The 20,142-nt window shown below is 43.3% G+C and overlaps 1 protein-coding gene across 2 annotated transcripts in view; it reads left to right on the top strand.

Annotated features, from left to right (window-relative positions):
- The first annotated feature begins 5,401 nt into the window (after positions 1-5,401).
- The window catches only part of Gpsm2 (G protein signaling modulator 2), a 48,472-nt gene continuing 33,731 nt past the window's right edge, over positions 5,402-20,142 (top strand). The window contains exons 1-2 of one of the 2 annotated variants that reach the window (XM_075981581.1): positions 5,518-5,657; positions 17,558-17,843. In XM_075981581.1, coding sequence (XP_075837696.1) covers positions 17,788-17,843 — 56 coding nt within the window. In that variant the 5' untranslated portion in view covers positions 5,518-5,657; positions 17,558-17,787. Of the gene's footprint in view, positions 5,658-17,557; positions 17,844-20,142 lie in introns of both variants that reach the window. The other variant, XM_075981582.1, reaches the window with a different exon arrangement.

The raw sequence follows: 20,142 nt of genomic DNA on the forward strand, positions 1-20,142 counted from the left end.
CATGGTGGCTCACAACCATCTATAATGAGATCCGGTTCCCTCTTCTGGCATACAAACATACATGGAAGGAATGTTGTATACATAATAAATAAATAAATCTTTAAAAAAAATCTGGACTGAAAAGAAGCTTTGGAGCTAGCATGGTAGAGAGGAAGTCTAGAAGACTTCCAGGTGGCTTGACAAAACTGACTTAAACAAAGCTTGTGGTCAGGAGGTGGCAGTTGGACAAGTCATGAGTGGAGGCAATGATGAGAATTTTGACATGTATATGTTATTGTTTTTAAAAGAAAAAAAATATTGTCTTTATATTCGCAACTCTGCACACTGGCATAATTGTCTGTCCGTGTCCATAGGGGAATGCCAGAATCCACCTAAGTCTCTTACATACATTGATGCAGTGTTTACATGTAACCTTCACACCTTTCCTGTATATTTTGAATCATTTCCAGGTTATAGTACTCAACTGTGATGATCACTTTTAATTGTTAACTCGACACAACAAAAGATGAGTTGTAGAGAGAGTCTCAACCGGGGATTGTTCAGGTCAGGTTGGCCTGTGGGCACATCTGTTGGGGGTGGGGGTTGTCTTGATGGCCCTAACTGACTGGGAGGAACCAGCCTGGGTTTCGGTCCTGCACCGTGTAAGAGTGAGAAAGCTAGCGGAGCAGTAACTATGTATCCCCTCATTTCTCTCTGCTCCCGGCTGTGGGTCTGATGTGACTAGCTGCTCCAGGTTTGTGTACTGACTTCCTCAAAATGATGGCGTGTAAGCTGGCAAGGTGAGTAGTTCCTTTTGGTCAGAGCATTTTCTCACAGCCCCAGAAATGAAACTAAGACATCGATACATCACACATGACCTGAATTACTTTTCCATAGTGAAAAGACGCCAGGAGCAAGGCCTCTTATAGCAGAAAACATTAAGTGGGGCTCACAGTCAGTGGGTTGCCTGACAGCAGGCAGGTGGGAGCACGAAGCAGTAGCTGAGCCCTTATAGGTAGAGACAACAACCAATGGGCGGGGGGAGAGATGGCACCAACTGGAAATGGCATAGGACTTTGAAACCTTAAAGCCTGTCTGCAGTGACACACCTGCCCCAACAAGCCATACCTCCTAAATCTTTCCCAAACACTTCTATTAACTGGTGATCAAGTATTCAAATATACGAGCTTATGGGGGAACCACATGGTCCATAAGCAGTTGTAATGCTATATTTCTTGGGAAATAATTACAAGTCTGAACATGTATAGAATTTCAATACACAATTGGTTGAATCTATAATGTATAGAACCCACCAATTTGGAAGCCAAAAGTATCTGTAGGACCACTGGACCTGGCTTCCTGAGAAGTGAGATACATCTTAAGAGTGACTTCCACCGGGGCACAATGGCTTATCCTCGGAACCCAAGCACATCAGGACTGCCATGATTTTAAAGTTAGCCTGTGCTGTGTAGCCAGTACCAGCCCGGCCAGAACAACACACAGCAAGACTTTGTCATTAAAAAAAAAAAGTTACTTAGTTCCTTGTATCTCTGAGATGCATCTACTGGGGTCATGCTTGTTCAACTGACAACGTCTGGGAAGCATCTGGGACAAGCAGCCGAGGTGGCGTGTAACCACGAAGAGTAAAAAGAGTTCCATATGGTGATAATTTAGGTTGCTAGGACATGCTGTCCAAAAGAACCTCTGGGCACATTTGCTATCCCATAATTAAGACTGATAATAGCATCGTAAAACAGGGGAATTATCTTCAGAGGGGAGCATCTGAGTAAGAACAGAGCACCAACTCTTTAAAGTTAGGACAGTCATAGAGGCTCCTGCTTCTCTCTTGCGCAACTTACCCTACTAAGTGGTCCTTTGAGCAACAGGGTAGCTGGGTTGCACACGGCACCACATGGATCTAAAGCGCTGGCCTCATCTGCTGCCTGGCAGCCTCCAGGTCAGCCCACTGCTGTTTTGTCTGCATTATTTAAAAGCCGGTGAGGCTGAAGTTCCTCTGAAGACACACTGTGGCCCCTAGAGTTTCCATTGCAAAGCGCTGGCCCCGTCCTGTGCTTTACTCTTGGGTTGTTGCTTTTATTTACATTAAATCACTTAAATCCCTAATAGTTCTTTAAATACTAAGTATTTAGTATTAATCCATTGTCAATAGCATATGACTGTAGTTATGGCTTCATTATGAATTAGCAAGGGACATAAAGACATGGCAAAAGCATAGCCTTGAGACAGATCTGTTCTGCTGTTTACCAGGCAAGTGGATGCACTTCACTGATGTCTAGCTCTCTGTTACTGTGACAAAATACCGGAGCTAATAACCAACTTAATAAAGGGATGAAAAGTGCTGGCACTAAAAGTATGCACCGCTATGTCCTGCAAAAAAATTATTGTGTGTGTGTGTGTGTGTGTGTGTGTGTGTAGTGCTGGGAGTTAAACTTAGGGTCATAGGTCATACCTGTGCCAGGCAAGCACTGTGCCCCTGAGCTATATTCCCAGCCTTCATCTTTGAATTTATACTTTTTAGCATCTTTGACGAGTGTTTTGCTTGAATGTGTGTGTACCACATGCCAGGTACCCAAGGAAGTCAGACGAGGACATATCTCCTGCCCCATCACCTTAGATTTTAACTAGACATGATTTGGACCATCTCACTCTCTTTTTCACATTTCTCTTTTACTTGAAAATATTTTGCCAGGCAGTAGTGGCATCCCACTGTAGTCCCAGCACTCAGGAGGCAGAAGCAAGCAGCTTTCTATGCATTTGGGCTCAACCTGGTTTACAGAGCGAGTCCCAGGACAGCCAGGGCGACACAGAGGAACCCCATTTAGTAAAACAAAAACAAAACAAAACACAAATTTCTTGAGTTGTACCTGCTGCCCCCCAGCTCTCTTTTCGTCTTAGTCTGCCAAACCTGTACGCCGAATTTTAGATTTCATTGTTTCCCCTATTTTACTTTTTATTTTGTTTTATTCCCTATTCTCTATTTCAGTTGTTTCCCTAGAAGATTTATTGGATTCTTTTTGAAACCTGCCTGCTTTTTTTCTTTTTCTGCAGTCCTTGATTCATATGTTTATTTCCTTAAGAATATTAAACATTCTTGTTTTATGATCTGTGTCACGTTTCAACTTCAGAGTCCGCTGAGCTAGATTTTGCTGCCTTTTCTCTTCTGTGGATCCTTGCATAAGCTACCGTGTTTCTTGGTGTGAATTCTGATTAAGAGTTCCCCCCCCCCTTTTTTTGGAATCTTTTCTGTATAATTTTTTGGGGGATCTGGTTAAATTTGGCTTCTAATTTGATTTACCTAACCGGTTGAGAATACCATCAAACTAAAATCAGGTTAAAGCGAAACACTTTGGCTTTTAAGACAAGCTTTAATTTAAAATTAAGAGGCAGATAGGACTGGAGAGATGGCTTAGTTCTTCTAGAGGACCAAGTTTGGCTCCTAGCACTCTCATCAGGTGGCTTCAAACTGCTTTCAAACTCCAGCTCCAGGGGATCCCATGTCCTCTTCTGGCTCCCGTATGGCATGCATTCACACAGACACACACGAATAAAAATAATCTTAAATCTTTATAAAAGTAAAAAACATTCTCATGAGTTAGTTTTCTATTTTCTTAGAGATCTCTCCACCAGCAGTCTCAAGTAATTGAAACTGCATTTTCCTTATTAATATGTATTTTGATTTTTTTGTGTTCCTTCATTCATTATATTTTCATGCTTTTATTTCTTTAAATATATTAAACATTTTATGATCTGCCGTTTGTTTCAAAATCTGTGTGATATATATGTATATATAAAATGCTCTTAATTGCACTTATTAAAGAGTATATATATGTGTGTGTGTAAATATACATATTCTGTTTTTTAAAGATAGGATCTCACTATGTAGCCCTGATTGGCCTAGAACTCACTATGTAGACCAGAATGGCCTCAGACACACAGAGATCCACCTGCCTGGGCCTCCCAAGGGGTGGGATTAAAGGTATGTGAGACAATACTGAGCTCTTGTTACTCCTTTTATTTTTGATCATTAAATATTCTCAAGGAGAAGAATGCACAGTCTGATGTATGTGTGCTTTTGGAAAGATGACTTGCAAGACCATTCAACCTGAGTGGTTAGGAAGATGTACTTAACTGATAGCCGAGATAGAAAGTCAAATCTAGGAGAGAAGAGATGCAGGAAAGAAATGGTTCACTTTGGCTATACTGAATTTGAAATACTTCCATTGTGGTTTCCTATATCAATACCCTCAAAGAATTTATGCGTATAGGAAAATTACAATGCCTACCTCTGCAATAGTACAACCAGCTAATTCAGCTGTTTCTAAGAACCTGGTATTAAGGGTGCTGGCTGAAAATAACAACAAGGGAACCATTTATTGAGCAGCTTCGATGTGTCAGCAGCGGTGTTAACCGTTTCATAAACTTTACCTCCTGAAGCATCATAACAAACCTTATTAGAGGAGAGCTCATTATCCGTGTTTTACAAGGGAGGAAGCTAAGGCTACAGAGGACGCCTCGCTTGCTCAAGGGTCAGTCAGTCGGAAGGCGCGCGCGCACACACATACAAACACACACACACACACACACAAAGGAGAAATGTTCCTTGGAACAGTGGTCATGGCCATCACCAGAGAGATACTGAAATTAGGATTTCTCTAACACCTGTCTAACCCAGTAAAACATTAAAACTTCATCCCAGCGGAATAATAACCAGTGGCTATATAACGTAACTAAAGTCGTCAGCTTCGCACCAGAGAGCAAAGTAAGATCTATTTTCTGGTGAACTAGACTTGAAGGCGTGAACAGAATGGGGATGTAGCTGCCGAAGCTGATTCAGCTCGCCACTCTGTTTTCCCTGGGAACCAGGGATCCTGCCGTCAAAAGAAGTTTGCTTTTCAAACAGCTGGAAACGCCAGAATTGTGACACAGCCTCAAGAACTGAGGCTCCTTGTTCTGAGGTTCACACCGGACCCTCTGTTCCTTTCACACAGGCCTCTTTCTTTCTCACATCTGCCTCTTGGAAGACTTTCCCAGGGCGGGACTGAGCCTGCAGGGCAAGAGGCACTGGCCGCGGGGTTCCAGCGTTCAAAGTGTGAACTAGACCCGGTCTGAACTCTGATGTTTATTGTTCCACTTTTCGGCGTCGGAAGGAGAAATTCGAGATCAATAAACTTCCAGCTGGTGGCGGAGGACAGGTCAGATGCATAAAAGGACCAAGCCCCACGGAGCTGCAAGCTCCCAGGTCTTTAGGTGGAGGGAACCCCGGCTCACTTAGCCCCGCCCCCGCTTGCCTAGCCCCGCCCCCGCTTGCCTAGCCCCGCCCCGCCGTCGCCATTGGCCGGTCCAAAAGACGCGGGGCGTTGTCGGTTTGAATGGGAGAGCCCGGAGGTCGGCGCAGGCGCAGAGGAGCACAGGCGCGGAGAGCTGCTGGCAGGCGGTGGGTCGCCCGGAGAGGCCAGGGGGGCGTCCGAAGCTCTGGCCCACGTGACCTGCCGGGGGCGGGCGCCGGGGGCGCGCTCCGGCCTCCCGCGGTGCCCCTGCCTGGCTCGGCGTCGCCGCGGGGACCCGCCCGGGGGAAGCGCCGTGGTCCCGGGTCTGCGGCCGGAGGCACTCAGCCCTGCAGCGGCATCGCGTTCCTCGGAGCCGCTGCCCGGAGGGAGGTGAGCGGAGCCTGAGGGGGCGACCGAGAGGGGCGTGGAGGCGGGGGGCGTGTGGCCGGGTCTCGGGCCACCTGAGCTCCAGCGGCTCGGGTGACGTCGGGACCTCAGGGCTCGGCGGGGGGCTTCGCACCCGCACTGGCGCTCGGCTGGTTTCTTTTAAATGAGGGAAGAGTGGGGAGAGGGTTCTGCAGATCTTGCAAACGTTTGCAGGGATGCAGCGACTTCACGCGTTCACGAGTGTAACAGACAGTAGGTACAAAGCCTTATCCCCGTGGAATCGAATCCGAGACGCGTCGCCGGCCCCTGTTCCCCAAACCAGACAGGTTTTTTTTTTTTTTTCCAAATCACATTTAAACTCGTGAACTTTTGGAACTCAGCCTGTTTTCTACTGGCAGGTGAAACTGATAGATCGTTGCTAACAATTTTAAATCAGGCGTAAAATGTTGTGAGACCTTTCCCCGAAATCTGTGAACTTATCTTCAAATGAAAAGTGGACAACCCAGTTTCCTTGCATTTTAATGGTAAACAGTGAAGTAATTTTAACTAGTATCATTTGAGCTCTGTTGAAACGAGTAAGGGTGGAAATTTTTATTTGCCTCAATGCATAATTTAACAGTACTGTAGGATTAGAAGAGGTACGTTCTTGACTTTCGGGGGCGCGTATTGATTGGAGTGGTTTGTTCGGGAAGTGCCTGTCACCAACGGAGCTGAAGTTTCAGGCTGCTGCTTTGAAAGTTTACACTGAAAATTTCCCGGCATGTTAGTAATCATCCCGATTGCTTTGGATAAAGAAGAACGAACACTTTTGTGTGGGGTTTCTGCATGCTAGAGCACCGCTCGTTATCCAGAAGTACAAAAGCGAAGATCTCTGTCGTTTGACGACGTGGGGGGGGGGGGGGGGGCTCAGAGGTACTTGACTGTTCGTACCAGGCATTTGTAAGTCCCTCTTGCAAGCTACTTCTAACTTTTAATTTAAGAATTGGACTGGCTATGAACTCAGAAAATGTGGGATATTGTGGACGCATGTCCCACAGAAAAAACTGAATTTTTATTAAGTCAGTTCATACAATATTATAAATATGTTTTCATGTAAATTTGAGATTTAATACTAGGCTAATTATGAAAAGGAATGGAATAGAGTCGTTTTTAACGTGGCTCTCTCTGCCTCTATGCTTGAGTTTGAGCCCTGAGCCACGTGAACACCAGACAAGAGTTCTGTCACTCAAGTACTTCCAGGCTTGTTAATTTATTTCAGATAGTGTTGCTAGGTTTCCAGGGTTGTCCTGCAACTTGGAATCCACCTGTCTCAGCCTCCCCAGTAGCTGGATTACAGCTGTACACAAATTACACCTGTGGAAAAATTACTGACTTTTTTTCTTTCCTTCCTTCCCTCTTTCCTTCCCTCCCTCCCCTCCCCCCCTTTCTCTCTTTCAATTTGAGACAGGGTCTCACCGAGTTTGTTCTTGACCAGTGCTGTGAAGAAACCCTTCATACTTAGAGTCAAATCTAGGGCAGGTGTATGCTAAGCAAAACTGAGCCATATCTCCAGCCTTCGCCTTTTCTTATCCATAAAATATTCCAAGATTTACCAAAAAACCCCAAACCACCAGACTGTGGGTATTTAAGACTATAATTAATAAGTTACTGGCAGGATTGAAGCTGCCGCCCCGTCTGAAAGTGCCAGCTGTGTGTAGTGCATTTAAATCCCCACACGTCTCCCTCCCATTTGTGGCGCATTATTCTAATTAAAACCGCCTATAGGTTCTGTGTTTTGTTATGAAGTGTGAAGGAATATTTCCTCCCTCCTAACTATTGCTTGCTTTTATAGCCTTCTAAATCAAGTTACACTTCCCATTGCTTTTAACCTTTCTAAAAACTTAATTTCTTCATGAATATAGTCTTCACTGTAAAGCAGGAATGTATTTAACTCTTGTTTGTGCATTGTTACAGAATTCTTGTCTTTCAAAATGCTGGGGGTTCTTGCTTCCACTTCTTCTGAGCTGCACCCCCTATCCCAGCATTAGTGAATTCTTTGCTGCCTCCTAGTTTTTGTCGTGTTCTCAGGCAAAAAATCCAAGGAAGATGGTTGGACATCTGTTATGCAGATAATGTACTTGGTGTTCTGAGATGACCAGAGAGACTTCTGATTCAGGTTTTGTAGTATTTTTCTCCTCTTTCTCCTCGTCCTACCCCATACAGTGCTGCTAGTTTCTCTCCCTGATGTTGAATTTTGCTATTTTTTGTTGTTTTTGTTGAAAAACAGAAACAACAACAGCAAAAAAAATCCCTCTGAGGTTCCCCATTGCAGAAATACAGTGCCAAATACGTGTGTCAGCCAGATAGTGAAGCCTCATAATTCGGTCCTGTCCTCCCTTCTGAGAATCTCACTCATGACAGTGTGCTTGCCCCGAGCAGTCTGAACACGCCACCTCTTTGCTTTTGCTGAGTAGCTTCCCTTAAATAGAATGCCTTGCTTCTGTTTGCCTAATAAGTTCTAACATCCTCCAGTGCCTGGAGTACAAATTTCCTTGATTCCACAGAGGGGTTTCTTTTTTTTGTCCTTTTTAATTAGAATTCTTCTCATATAACCTTATAAAATTAAACTGAATGGAAACATTTCCTTCCATAGAAGATGAATAATAACATGTTTTACGTATAAGATCATGATTAATATATATTTTCCTACAAAAAAATTCTAAACTCGGACTTTCTAGGGCCCTTCTTTGGTTGAGTGTAATGTTTTGCATTTAGGATTCATTTTTGCTCTAAAATATATCTGAAGTTGGAGTTGCCTTTGTAAGAGGACTGAGCTAGTGTGTTGACTGAGGAAGGACCAGCTCTCATCAGCCTTGCTGTTGAGTTTGTAAATTGTCATGGACGTGTGCTGATGGAGGAAAGCTGGCGGCTGACCAGCATTGGTGCAGTACCTGTTGCATCCACTGGGGACACTTTAGGACCCCAGTCTTGAAATCTTGAGTAACACCCAACAAGCCTTTTCCTGTATAAACATACATGTAATACATGTGATAATTAATTTATGATCAATAGGTGAAGTAATAAATTGATATCTAATAATAAACAGCAGTTGTAGCAATATATGGTAACGAAATTGTAAGTGTCTCTGCTCTTGTGCCTTGAAACCATTAATAAGAACAATGAAGATCACGTGACTAAGACTGCAACACTGTGACCTTTACCTGTCAGGATAGTTGCTGGTAAATGACTGGCAGGTGTGGATACAGTGGACACAGTGATGATTTGCTTTCTCGGTAGAGCTAGGGCATTTCATCTTGCGTCTCAGAATGGTTCATATGTAAAGCCTTACGAATTATGTGCTTTCTGGAATTTAGGACTTATTAGTTTTGGACTGCCGTTGACTATAGGTATTGAACTGAAAAGGAAGGTCACGGATGAGAGAATTCCTGTGCAATCCATGGCTGTGAGCCGTGTTTTCAAAGGGCTCTGTACCTGTTTTTAAGGTTTTTCTCAGAGTTGCATGCTTTCCACCGTTGACTAATAATTGTTCCCTCTTTCTCTGTAACAGTAATTGTCATGAGACTATTTTACATTTATTTCTTTGAACTCTTAATTATATAATGTTTGTTCAATAATTTGTGTGATCTTTAAAAAGGTAAAATTTTAACACCTTTATTTATACTAACAAAAAACTACAGATAGGAAAAGTTGGTGACATAAACATATATATTCTTTTTTTCCTTTTTAGAAATTGTGTGTGGCTCTTCCAAAGGTCCTGAGTTCAATTCCCAGCAACCACATGGTGGCTCACAACCATCTGTAATGAGATCTGGTGCCCTCTTCTGGCCTGCAGGCATACACACAGACAAAACATTGTATACATAATAAATAAATAAATATTTCAAAAAAAAAAAAGAAATTGTGTTTAGGTTGGAGAGATGGCTCAGAGGTTAAGAACACTGACTGCTCTTCCAGAGGTTCTGAGTTCAGTTCCTTAAACCACATGGTGGCTCACAACCATCTGTAATGAGATCTGGTGCCTCTGGTGCAGGCAGAACACTGTATACATAATAATAAATAGATCTTTTAAAAAAGTTTAGAATGTCTAAAATGTTACTGAATTTTCTGATGATGTTATGTAAATAACCTGAGAAGGACCAGGACTCAACTCTGCAAGGGGCTTTTGAATGTACACCTTTCTTTTTCTAGCTCACAAGCCCACTCCCATTCTCATGAATGCCCTTTCTCTCTCTCTCTTTCTCTCTTTGTGTCTGTCTGTCTGTCTCTCTCTCTCTCTGAAACAAGAGTTTCTCTATGTAACCCTGGCTGTTCTGGAACTCACCATGTAGACCACATCAGGCTGGCCTCAAACTCACAGAGATCCACCTACCTCTGCCTCCCAAGTGCTGGGATTAAAGGTGTGCACCACCACCGGCTAGCCTCAAATGTCTTCCCTTTTAATAAATGGCCTTTATTTCCATTCTCATTTTCTCTACAGCTGACTTTTACATCAGTGTATCCAATTTAAGTATTAATCATAATTATCTAGAGATCATTTTTGCTCAATCCATTACAACTCATTGAAAATGGTGGACACAGTGGCACTTTCTTTATTCCTAGCGCTTAGGAGGCAGAGGCAGGCAGATCTCTGAGTTCAAGGTCAGCTTCATCTATATATCAAGTTCCAGGACAACCAGAGCTACATAGAAAGATCCTGTCTCAGAAAACAACAACAAACAAAAAACAAATTCCCAATACTTTGAAAGCTTGTTAATTTTATTGATGGAGTGCTCTTGTACACTGTAAAGATTTGTCACTCAGTTTAATAAAACACTGATTGGCTAGTAGTCAGGCAGGAAGTGTAGTCGGGTGACCAGACTAAGAATTTTGGGAAGAGGAAAGGCAGAGAGTCAGTCGCAAGCCAGAAGCAGAGGAAGCGAGATGAGAATGCTGTACTGAGAAAAGGTACCAAGCCACACAGCCAAACATAAACAAGAATTATGGGTTAATTTAAGTTGTAAGACCTAGTTAATAATAAGCCTGAGCTAATAGGCCAAACAGTTTATAATTAATATAAGCATGTTTTTAGGGGACTGAATGGCTACAGGACCTGGCTGGACAGAAACTTCCATCTCCAATGGAGTTAAATGATAATGTCTATTTGAAATAGTTTTGGTAGAAATGAAAAATTTAAATTCTGGAGTTCAATATGATGAGAAATAAAACCAACTAACGGGGAAGTATTAGTTTTACCGCCATGAACATATTTAGTATAAAGCCTTTTTCTTTTATTTGAACATGTTTCATAGTCTTTGATCGCACAGTGAGTGATGGGAATCAGACGCAGTTTATCATGAGTGCTGGCTGGGTGTTCTTTCACTGAACTAACAACCGCCAGCCCTAACACACTTGTAACTTTAAATATTTGTCAGTAGTCGTGTTGGAAGCAAATCCTGGTGACACATGCCTGTGCTCCAGTCCCATTGGGTAGGAGGGAAGAAGATCGGGGTTCAAGGGTAGCCTGGGTGACAGAAAATCCTGTCTCAACTCCCTCCCCCACCCAGCTCCCCCCTCCGCCGCACAACAAACAAAACAAAATAGGGTTGTGGGGTTGTGTGTCCATAATCCCACATTGTGGGGCAGATGCAAGGAGGGTCATGGGGGTTTGCCAGCAAGCCAGCCTCGCTGAGGTGACAAGATTGAAGTTCAGTGAGAGACCCTGTCTCAAAAATTTAAAATGGAGAGTAATAGAGGAAAATAATCCATCATGACCTGTGACCTTTCCACATGCATGTGAGAGTACACAATTCTGCATTCATATGTGCACACAGCCATGTGACATTTACACATAAAAGTAAACACAAATCTTTTGGTGCAGGATTTTTATTTCAGTAACGACTGTGTCAGAAGAAATTGACGAAGACTAGACTCTTGCTAAAACAGCCTTCCTATGACATTGAAGATTTTAAGTAAATAGTTCACCCTCTATTAAACTGTTACAATGGCTAAAGATTGTAGTCAAAAGACAGCAGCTTTTGATTAGTCTTTATCAGAGTAATTTAGGTTGACTCCATGTGTGATACAAAAAGTGGAGCTTTATCGTCCCAGTCAGGTCTTTAATTTTTTTTCTGACTTAAGTGCTGCTAAACCCTAAAATGCTAAAATGGTGCCGTGCAGAAAATTACATCTGCAGTGCTTTGTATAGACGCTGGGAGACTTGACCTCACATGCAGCGTTTGACTCCAACATGGGCCTCCTTCCTGCTGGTGACCGTGCTGGGATGAAGGCTTGACATACTCAGACCCCTTTCTGTTAAAGTGCAGGTGTTCTGTGTCCCTTTACTTTGAAATTTTATGTGTGGGTTTTGGCAATTCAGGCAGCTGGAGTCCTTTATATGATGGGAAAAAATAGAAATGTTTGTCTGACCAAGAAAAGGAGGTTATACAGTTAGCCCTTAGTATCAAAGTGGAGTGGTCCTAGGGCCCTTGAGATATCCAAGAATAAAAAGTGTTTGAGGAGGGTGGAGAGGTGACTCAGCAGTTAAGAGTGTTTGCTCTTCTTCCAGAGGACCAGAGTTCAGCTCCTGGCACCCACATTGATTGGCTGGTTCACAGCAACCTGTATCCAGCCTGTGCCAGGGGATCTAATGCCCTTTTCTGGCCTCTGACAGCAACTGCGTACACTCACACATGCATAAATAAAAATGATAAAAGTAAATCATTAAAAATAGTTTGGGATTATGGTCTTACTTTCATGTATTCTTTATCATGACTCATGTGAATTAATTTTAGATGCATTTGAATGAATTCCAATGCTTTTTGGCCTGTTGGATAAGATTAAATGAATTAAGTTCAGATATTCTTTTGTCTGGTGTGTTCATTTGGAATCATTTTGGGTTCATTTGGAATCTCTAACTATTGCCTTGACTCTCCTCCTCCTCTTCCTCCTTTTCTTTCTTCTCCTAAGTATACATTGTTCTGCCAGAAGAGGACACCAGATCTCATTATAGATGGTTGTGAGCCACCATGTGGTTGCTGGGAATTGAACTCAGAACCTCCAGAAGAGCAGTCAGTGCTCTTAACCTCTGAGCCATTTCTCCAGCCCTGGCAAATATCCTATGTTCCCCTATATTAACAACCCATTCTTTTGTTTTACAGTTTTTTAATTCAGAGTTTAAGATTTATTTCGTTTTTAATCATGTGTGTGTGTGACTACAGGCGCCCTTAGAGGTCAGAGGTTTCAGATCTCCTACAGCTGTGGTTCTCAACCTGTGGGTTGTGACTCCCTTTTCATGTGGATCACCTAAGATCTTCAGAAAACAGAGATACTTACATTACAATTTGTAACAGTAGCTAAATTACAGTTGTGAAGTAGCAACAAAATTAACTTTATTATGGTGGGGTTCACCACAGCTGGAGGAGCTGTGTTAAAAGGTTGCAGCAGTAGGAAGGCCGAGCACCACTGTCCTAGAGACAGAGTTACAGTGGTTGTAAGCCCCTGATGGGGTGCTGGGACTCATACTTGTATCATATCTGCAAGAACAGTATAGACTCATGAGTGCTGAGCCATTTCTCCAGCTGTGTGTGTGTGTGTGTGTTGTGAATCAGCTTCCTACACTTACTGTCCTCTTAATTTCATGTGTATTCCTTATACTTGCTAACTGGTTTCCACTTACCTTTGGAATAGAGTTGGAATAGAAATAGACTTTGAGGAGCTGAGGATGTAGCTCCAGGGCAGAGCACTTACTTAGCCTGCCTTAGGCTGCAGATTCAGTCCTCAGCACCGAGGTCTCAGAGTGGAGTTAGACTCCACTCACAGGCACATGATTAGACTCAAAATGACCAGTTTACCTAGGGTAGGGTTTCTCTAGAGGTGGCTGTTGTGGAATCCTGCTTTACTGCCTCCATACTTATTACCATGATGAGCCTGCGTTACTAGCGCCTGCACTCTGAATTCTAATATAGCAGGGCCTTGCTTTGAGTTGTTCTTGTTTGTTCCTCTTTCTTATTCCTGTTCACGTTGATGAAAGGCTGCTGTATTTAACATGAAATATTATAACTAAGGAGATTTAAGGAATTTGCATATTCATTGTATGTTAGAGAGAACTAATAGGATGCAAAAGATGTAAAGAGTTTAGATGACCTGAGGTGGGGGAAGAAAGACAGCTTACCTGGTGAGTGCTGCCGATATGTGTACATCTTTTTTTAGATTTACTTATGTGCATGAGTGTTTTGCTTGCATGTAGGTATGTGCACTGCAGGCATGTCTGGTACCGGCAGAAACCAGAAGGCATCAGATACCTTGGAACTGGAGCTGCAGGTGGTTGTGAGCCATGAGGGTCCTGGGAATGGAACCCAGGTCCTCTACAAGAGCAACAGGTGCTGGTAACCAGCAGGCCATCTTTCCTGTTGCATTTATGGAGACCTTTAAAAGAAGCAGATTAAAAGTTACTGTCTTTTAAGTTGGAGTCAGTAGCAAATTGTATAGATAAGTTCGTAGAAGTGGAAAGTGTAGCTATGTTCCATCAGCTCCCCATCCCCATGGTGTAGTTTGAGAACTCTGTCAGTGGAGTGAACCTCGGCAGGATTTCCAGTCTGCACTCCTTGCATGCTGTGGACGATACCTAAAGTCCACTGGGTGTGTCTAGGGAGTTTTCCTGTGTGACTTTCTAATCCAAGAGTCCTATGCTACTTCTTCCTGTGTGCTTCGGCCAGTTCTGAGATATTTTCTTTATTTCTTTATGGCCAGACACAAGCATGCTACCCCTGCGCTGTCGACCTTGGTTTTTGGAGCATTGTTGGGAGATGCATTGGGGAATAAATGCGTCTTGCAAATTATTAGCTGTGGTCTTACTGGAAGTCGAGACTGAAGCTTGACCACTTCTCACTGGTCTCTCCGAGCTCTCATTTTCATTTGCAGTTTCTGTCATTAAAATCTTATTCTAGCCGGGCGGCAGTGGCTCACGCCTTTAATCCCAGCACTCGGGAGGCAGAGGCAGGCGGATGGATCTCTGTGAGTTTGAGGGCAGCCTGGTCTACAAAGAAAGTTCCATGACAGGCTCAAAAGCTACACAGGGAAACTGTAGTAATAGGAGCGTTGGGTGCCGTTCTGTTGTATTAGGAGCGGTGGGGCTGCATCCCCAGCACCCCAGCCGCCTGCTAGCTTATGCCCCGAAATAACAACACACAAATTGTATTCATTTAAACACTGCTTGGCCCCTTAGCTCTAGCCCTTACTGGCTAATTCTGATATCCAGATCAACAAAAAAGACAAAAAACTTACTCTAATGAACAATTTAATAATGTGAATGTAATTAATGTTGCTCTTATGTGTACTTATAATACACATATCCTACTAGCATTTCTGTATATAAATATGCATACACACAAATGTGGTGCTGGATATGAACCATTTGTTAGCTGTGCAGTACGGAACAGAGTGAACGCATTGTTACAAAGTTGGTTGAGCTGTGAATCTTGAGTCAAGAATTGCTTGTCTGCCCAATGAGCAGTTTTAAGACTTCAGGTACAGGAGCACTTGTGTGGCGTGTTGAGGACCTGTGTTGAAAGAGAAGAGAGAATAAAATGCTACCCCATTGTTGCAGAGAGTAAATTTGGGGGCAATAGATTTGAGAATACTAAAACCATGTTGACTATTTCCTTCAGAGTTCTTTGTGGTGGGGCACACCTACCTTTACACTCGGGACTTGGGAATTGGAGGCAGGAGGATCAGGAATTTGCTACCCTGGGCTACATGAGATCCTAGATTGGAAAAAAAAATCAGTTCACCAGTCACTGAATCAATGATGTAGTTTTTGTTTGCAGTTTTTATCAGATAAGGTATTTTTGCAACTTCCTATGTATACGTTTGCTAATTAAACATGTAAACATCTTGCATTTTTACAGTATGAAGCTCACATCTTAGTAAAAGTTGGAATTCGATTATCTCATAGATGAAGGTATTTAAATACAACTTAACTTTAAGTAGGACAAGATCTAATACCTTTCCTTGCGCCTCTCTTGTGAATGACCGGCCAGATGTCATAGTGAATAGCGGAAGACTGTCTGATTGCCGATTTGGCTGCTCGTGTTTTCTAGATGCCCTTCAGAGCAATTGTTCTGAGTGTCTACACGAATTCAGTCGTGTTTTTAAAAGGGAGAAAAGTACACAATGGGATTGAGGGGGGTAGGGCAAGAGGAAGAGGCTTGTTGGGTTAAGAGCTGCAGTTTATCTTTTCAGCCTTAAGTTATTGCTTCCTTTATTGGGCGAGAGAAGGAATAGGAAGAGCAGTATTGTATGTTCCGTACATGCCAAGCTGGTGGCTTATGTGAAAAGCTCATTCGTCTAGGCAGCGTTGACAGTCTCCCAAGGCTGACCCCTCCCCCCTTTACCTCTCTCTGCACTAACAGCATCCACGACAGAGCAAGGCTTGTTCATTATTTACGGTCGGACTGTGCTGTAGCGGTGACACTTACAGGGTGTTAGATGGGAGAAGAATTAGGCTTGATTGTAGATGGTGGTGTGAAGAAAAGCCCAGACAAAGGTGCAGAAATGAAGACCACATAAACTAGGAGACAGCCTGGCAGTAGCTGTTCGCTTTGCAAACGCTGTGAAATGGAGCAGTCTCACGTGTACAGGCTTGTTGACAGCGCTGAGATTCAGGACTTTACAGTTACATCTTTGCTTATTTGTTTCCTAATTTCTGCCATAAAGGGCTACAGTTTCATCTGATGCACTCATTTCTGGGCTGTGTCTGGGCGTGGACCTTCTCTGTGTTGGGACTTGTGCTGCTCTGTCTGCCGATTGGTGCTTCTGAGTTTGAAAACTGCTCAGCCTTTGTCCTTTAGATTGTATCTGCTCTTTCCTTCTGGTGCTCCTGTTCCGTCCGTTAGAGCCGCTCTTCTGCTTCCCTCTCGCACTCAACCTTTTCTTCTCTTTGCTTATTTTTCTACCTGCGTCTACCCTGCTGCCTAACTAGTGCATCAGATTATGAATACCAGTCTTTGTGACAGTTCATTTAGTTAATAATAGCAAGGATAGGAGTATAAATGTTTAGTACAAATGCCTACCAACAGAAAATTGAAAAATACGCTTGCTATATAATGGAGAGTGGAATGGAGATAAGAATGTGCACATTATAGCTACGGGCAGCAATGATTTAAGTGAATCTCAAAAACAGTGTTGAAGAAAACCTTAGAAAGCGAAAAGCTGTGTTGCTTAGGGCTGTGTGCACACTTGAGGTGAAGTTGTTAAGCAAGAGAATGATGAGTCCATTTAGAGACCTCTGACAGAGGACATGAACGCATGGAGAAGTTGGGGTATCCAAGAGAGTCTCAGGGTGGTGGGGTGCACATTGTGAGTTGCCTTAATTAAATATTTGGTTCTCATTCTTTCTCTTTTTATATGTATTTCCTAAATTCTCTTTGTGCCTACTTGATATTAATGCAACTGTTTTAAAGGACTTAAATATGCTCAGAGCAAATGAATGCAAACATAGTTTAATTACCAGTGTGGTATCATCTTGAAAAGAGGTCGATAGAGTTTAGTTGACTTATTTAGATAGGTGTTGGACTCTTGATTTGTTTATAGTAGCTTTTAAGAGCTCAAAGTATCATGATTTTATTTTAAAGTATTGATCTGATACATTGCTTTTGCTCGATTGCTAGTAATAATTCCGTAAGATGATTATACTTCGAAACAATGTTAAATTTGAAGTGCAGTTCTCAGGCAAACCCCTCAGAGTCACATCCTTGTTGCTAATCTCCGCGGTGGCAGTCCAGCTGTCCGCTGTCGGCTGCGTCTGCAGTGGCTGGCCGGACCCGCGGTCGGTCGATGGCATTAGCTGTGTGGTGTACAGCTCAGTGGCTGCAGGTTAATCTTTGGAAAGAGGACTTCCAGCAAAGCATCTTGTATTCCTTTTGCAGAAATGTTGCGGAAGGGGCCAGAGGCGCAAGGATTTGGGACACACGTGCACCTTTAAGCTACCTGACATTGACCTCCTTTCATTATTAATAAAGAAGAAGCAGGAGCTTAGGATGTATTAACTGTCTCATTAATGTACTAACCGGACAGTCTGCAAACTCCTCTGCGCTCTAAAGACCTGGACTGGACAGGAGACAGTAATTTCACGTTTCTCAGCTTATAATATGACTCGATGGAGGGAAATTTGCTAACCATGAGGGAAGACCATTCTTTTCATGTTCGCTACAGGTAAGACTGCTGCTCTCTGAGTGTGTGGCTCTTCTCTGTGTAGACATGTATTTAGTTCTTGTCCGTTTCAATTTTCAATTCAAAATTCTCAAAACATACCAACTAAGTTTTGTGTATTCTGTATGCAGTTTTGTGGTGGTGGTAAGTTTCTGTATACTTTTGTGGGAAGATGGCGGTAGAGACCATATGTACTGGAATTTATTGATATTCTCTGTGGGAACTTGTGAATAGCTGCTTTCTATTTTGTAACTTGTGCATTATAAATAGGAAAATGGATTCCACTTTAAGACTGTCGTGGGTAGTGGTTGGACCAGCTGACTTTTCTGCTTGGCCTTTCAGAGCAGAGAGGCTAGAGAAGGTTGGAGTGAGTAGGTGCTTTCTAAACCTGACAGATCAACAGCCAGCTCAGTAGTTAGTAAGAAAACACTAACGGCTCGTCTGATAGGAGTAAAGCAAGCATATTTCTGTTATTCGCTATTCTAGAAGTGCTGGTCCAACCATAAAGCCATTCCTCAGATGTAACAGTAGATTCTTCCTCAAAATGTGTGGATGAAAGGCACCTGAAGTTCCTAATGATGAGCAGAATTCCAATCAGTGTCTGTCTCTGTTTCTCTCCCACTGGGGATTGAATCCATGGCCTATGTGTGGCTGGCAAATGCTTTGCAGCTGAGCTAATGGTCTCAGCACTCAGACTGTCCCATGTGAGGTGCTTGTTACTAATCCTCCCTTTCTTAACCTATGTTTAATAGGAGATTTATACTGTGAAATAGATGGCTCGTGTTAGGATGTGGTGCCAAGGAAGGTTATGTAAAGTTAGGATCCCTTCTTCCTTCCCTCCCTCCTCCCTCCTCCCTCCTCCTCCTTCCCCTTCCTTCGTTCTTCCTCTCCCTCTCTCCCTGTCTCCCCTGTGTGCGCGCACGTGTGCATACATGTGTGTTGTATGATGTGGAGGCCAGAGGACAGCTTCAGTGGCATTCTTCAGGTGCCATCTACCTTTTTTAAAGACAGGGTCTTTGACTGGCCTGGAACTTTCCAGAAGGGGTTGGCTGATCAGCAGGCCTAGGGATCCATCTAATTCTGCCTCCTAGCTCTGGGATTACAAGAATGTGGCACAACACCTAGCATTTAGATGTAGTTCTAGGCTATAACTCTTTGTGGTTTTTTAATTTGAAAAATAGATTTGTTTGTTTGTTTATTTGCGCTGTGTGTGTGTGTGTGTGTGTGTGTGTGTGTGTGTGTGTGTGTGTGTGTGTCTTGGGGACAGAGTGTGTTTGCCATAGTGTACATTTGGAAGTCAGAAGACAGTTTGTGTGAATTGGTTCTCTCCTTTCACGGGTGTGGATTCTGAGATGGAGCTCAGGTTGCTGGGCTTGGTGATAACCACCATCAAGCACTGGACCACCTTACAGGCCTAGAATTCATGTCCTTGTGCATGCGCTTTTCTAACCGGACTGCCTCCCCAGCCTACTAAGGACATTTTTATTAAAAATTAAAGAAAAAAAACCCTCAGGCTGCTGAGATCAGTCAGTAGAAGAGGCACTTGAAACGTAAACTGGCAGCCTGAGTTGCTGTGGTGTTCAGTTTAAACCAGTGGTATGCAGTTTAATCCCGTGGTATAGTTTAATCCCGTGGCATACAGTTTAATCCCGTGGCATACAGTTTAATCCCGTGGCATGCAGTTTAATCCCGTGGCATACAGTTTAATGCCGTGGCATACAGTTTAATCCCGTGGTATGCAGTTTAATCCCGTGGTATGCAGTTTAATCCCGTGGTATACAGTTTAATCCCGTGGCATGCAGTTTAATCCCGTGGCATGCAGTTTAATCCCGTGGTATACAGTTTAATCCCATGGCGTGCAGTTTAATCCCGTGGCGTGCAGTTTAATCCCGTGGTATACAGTTTAATCCCGTGGTGTGCAGTTTAATACCGTGGTGTGCAGTTTAATCCCGTGGTGTGCAGTTTAATCCCGTGGTGTGCAGTTTAATCCCGTGGTGTGCAGTTTAATCCCGTGGTGTGCAGTTTAATCCCGTGGTGTGCAGTTTAATCCCGTGGTGTGCAGTTTAATCCCGTGGTGTGCAGTTTAATCCCGTGGTGTGCAGTTTAATCCCGTGGTGTACAGTTTAATCCCGTGGTGTGCAGTTTAATCCCGTGGTGTGCAGTTTAATCCCGTGGTTTACAGTTTAATCTTGTGGTATGCAGTTTAACCCCATGGTATGCTCTGAAAGTCAAGAAAGAGTTGACTCTCAGCAGTTGGCCTCACTGGCATGCAGTGGTACGTGTATGCAGGTGTGTGTATGCA

This window comes from Microtus pennsylvanicus, chromosome 7, assembly GCF_037038515.1.
Source record: "Microtus pennsylvanicus isolate mMicPen1 chromosome 7, mMicPen1.hap1, whole genome shotgun sequence".
Lineage (NCBI taxonomy): Eukaryota > Metazoa > Chordata > Mammalia > Rodentia > Cricetidae > Microtus > Microtus pennsylvanicus.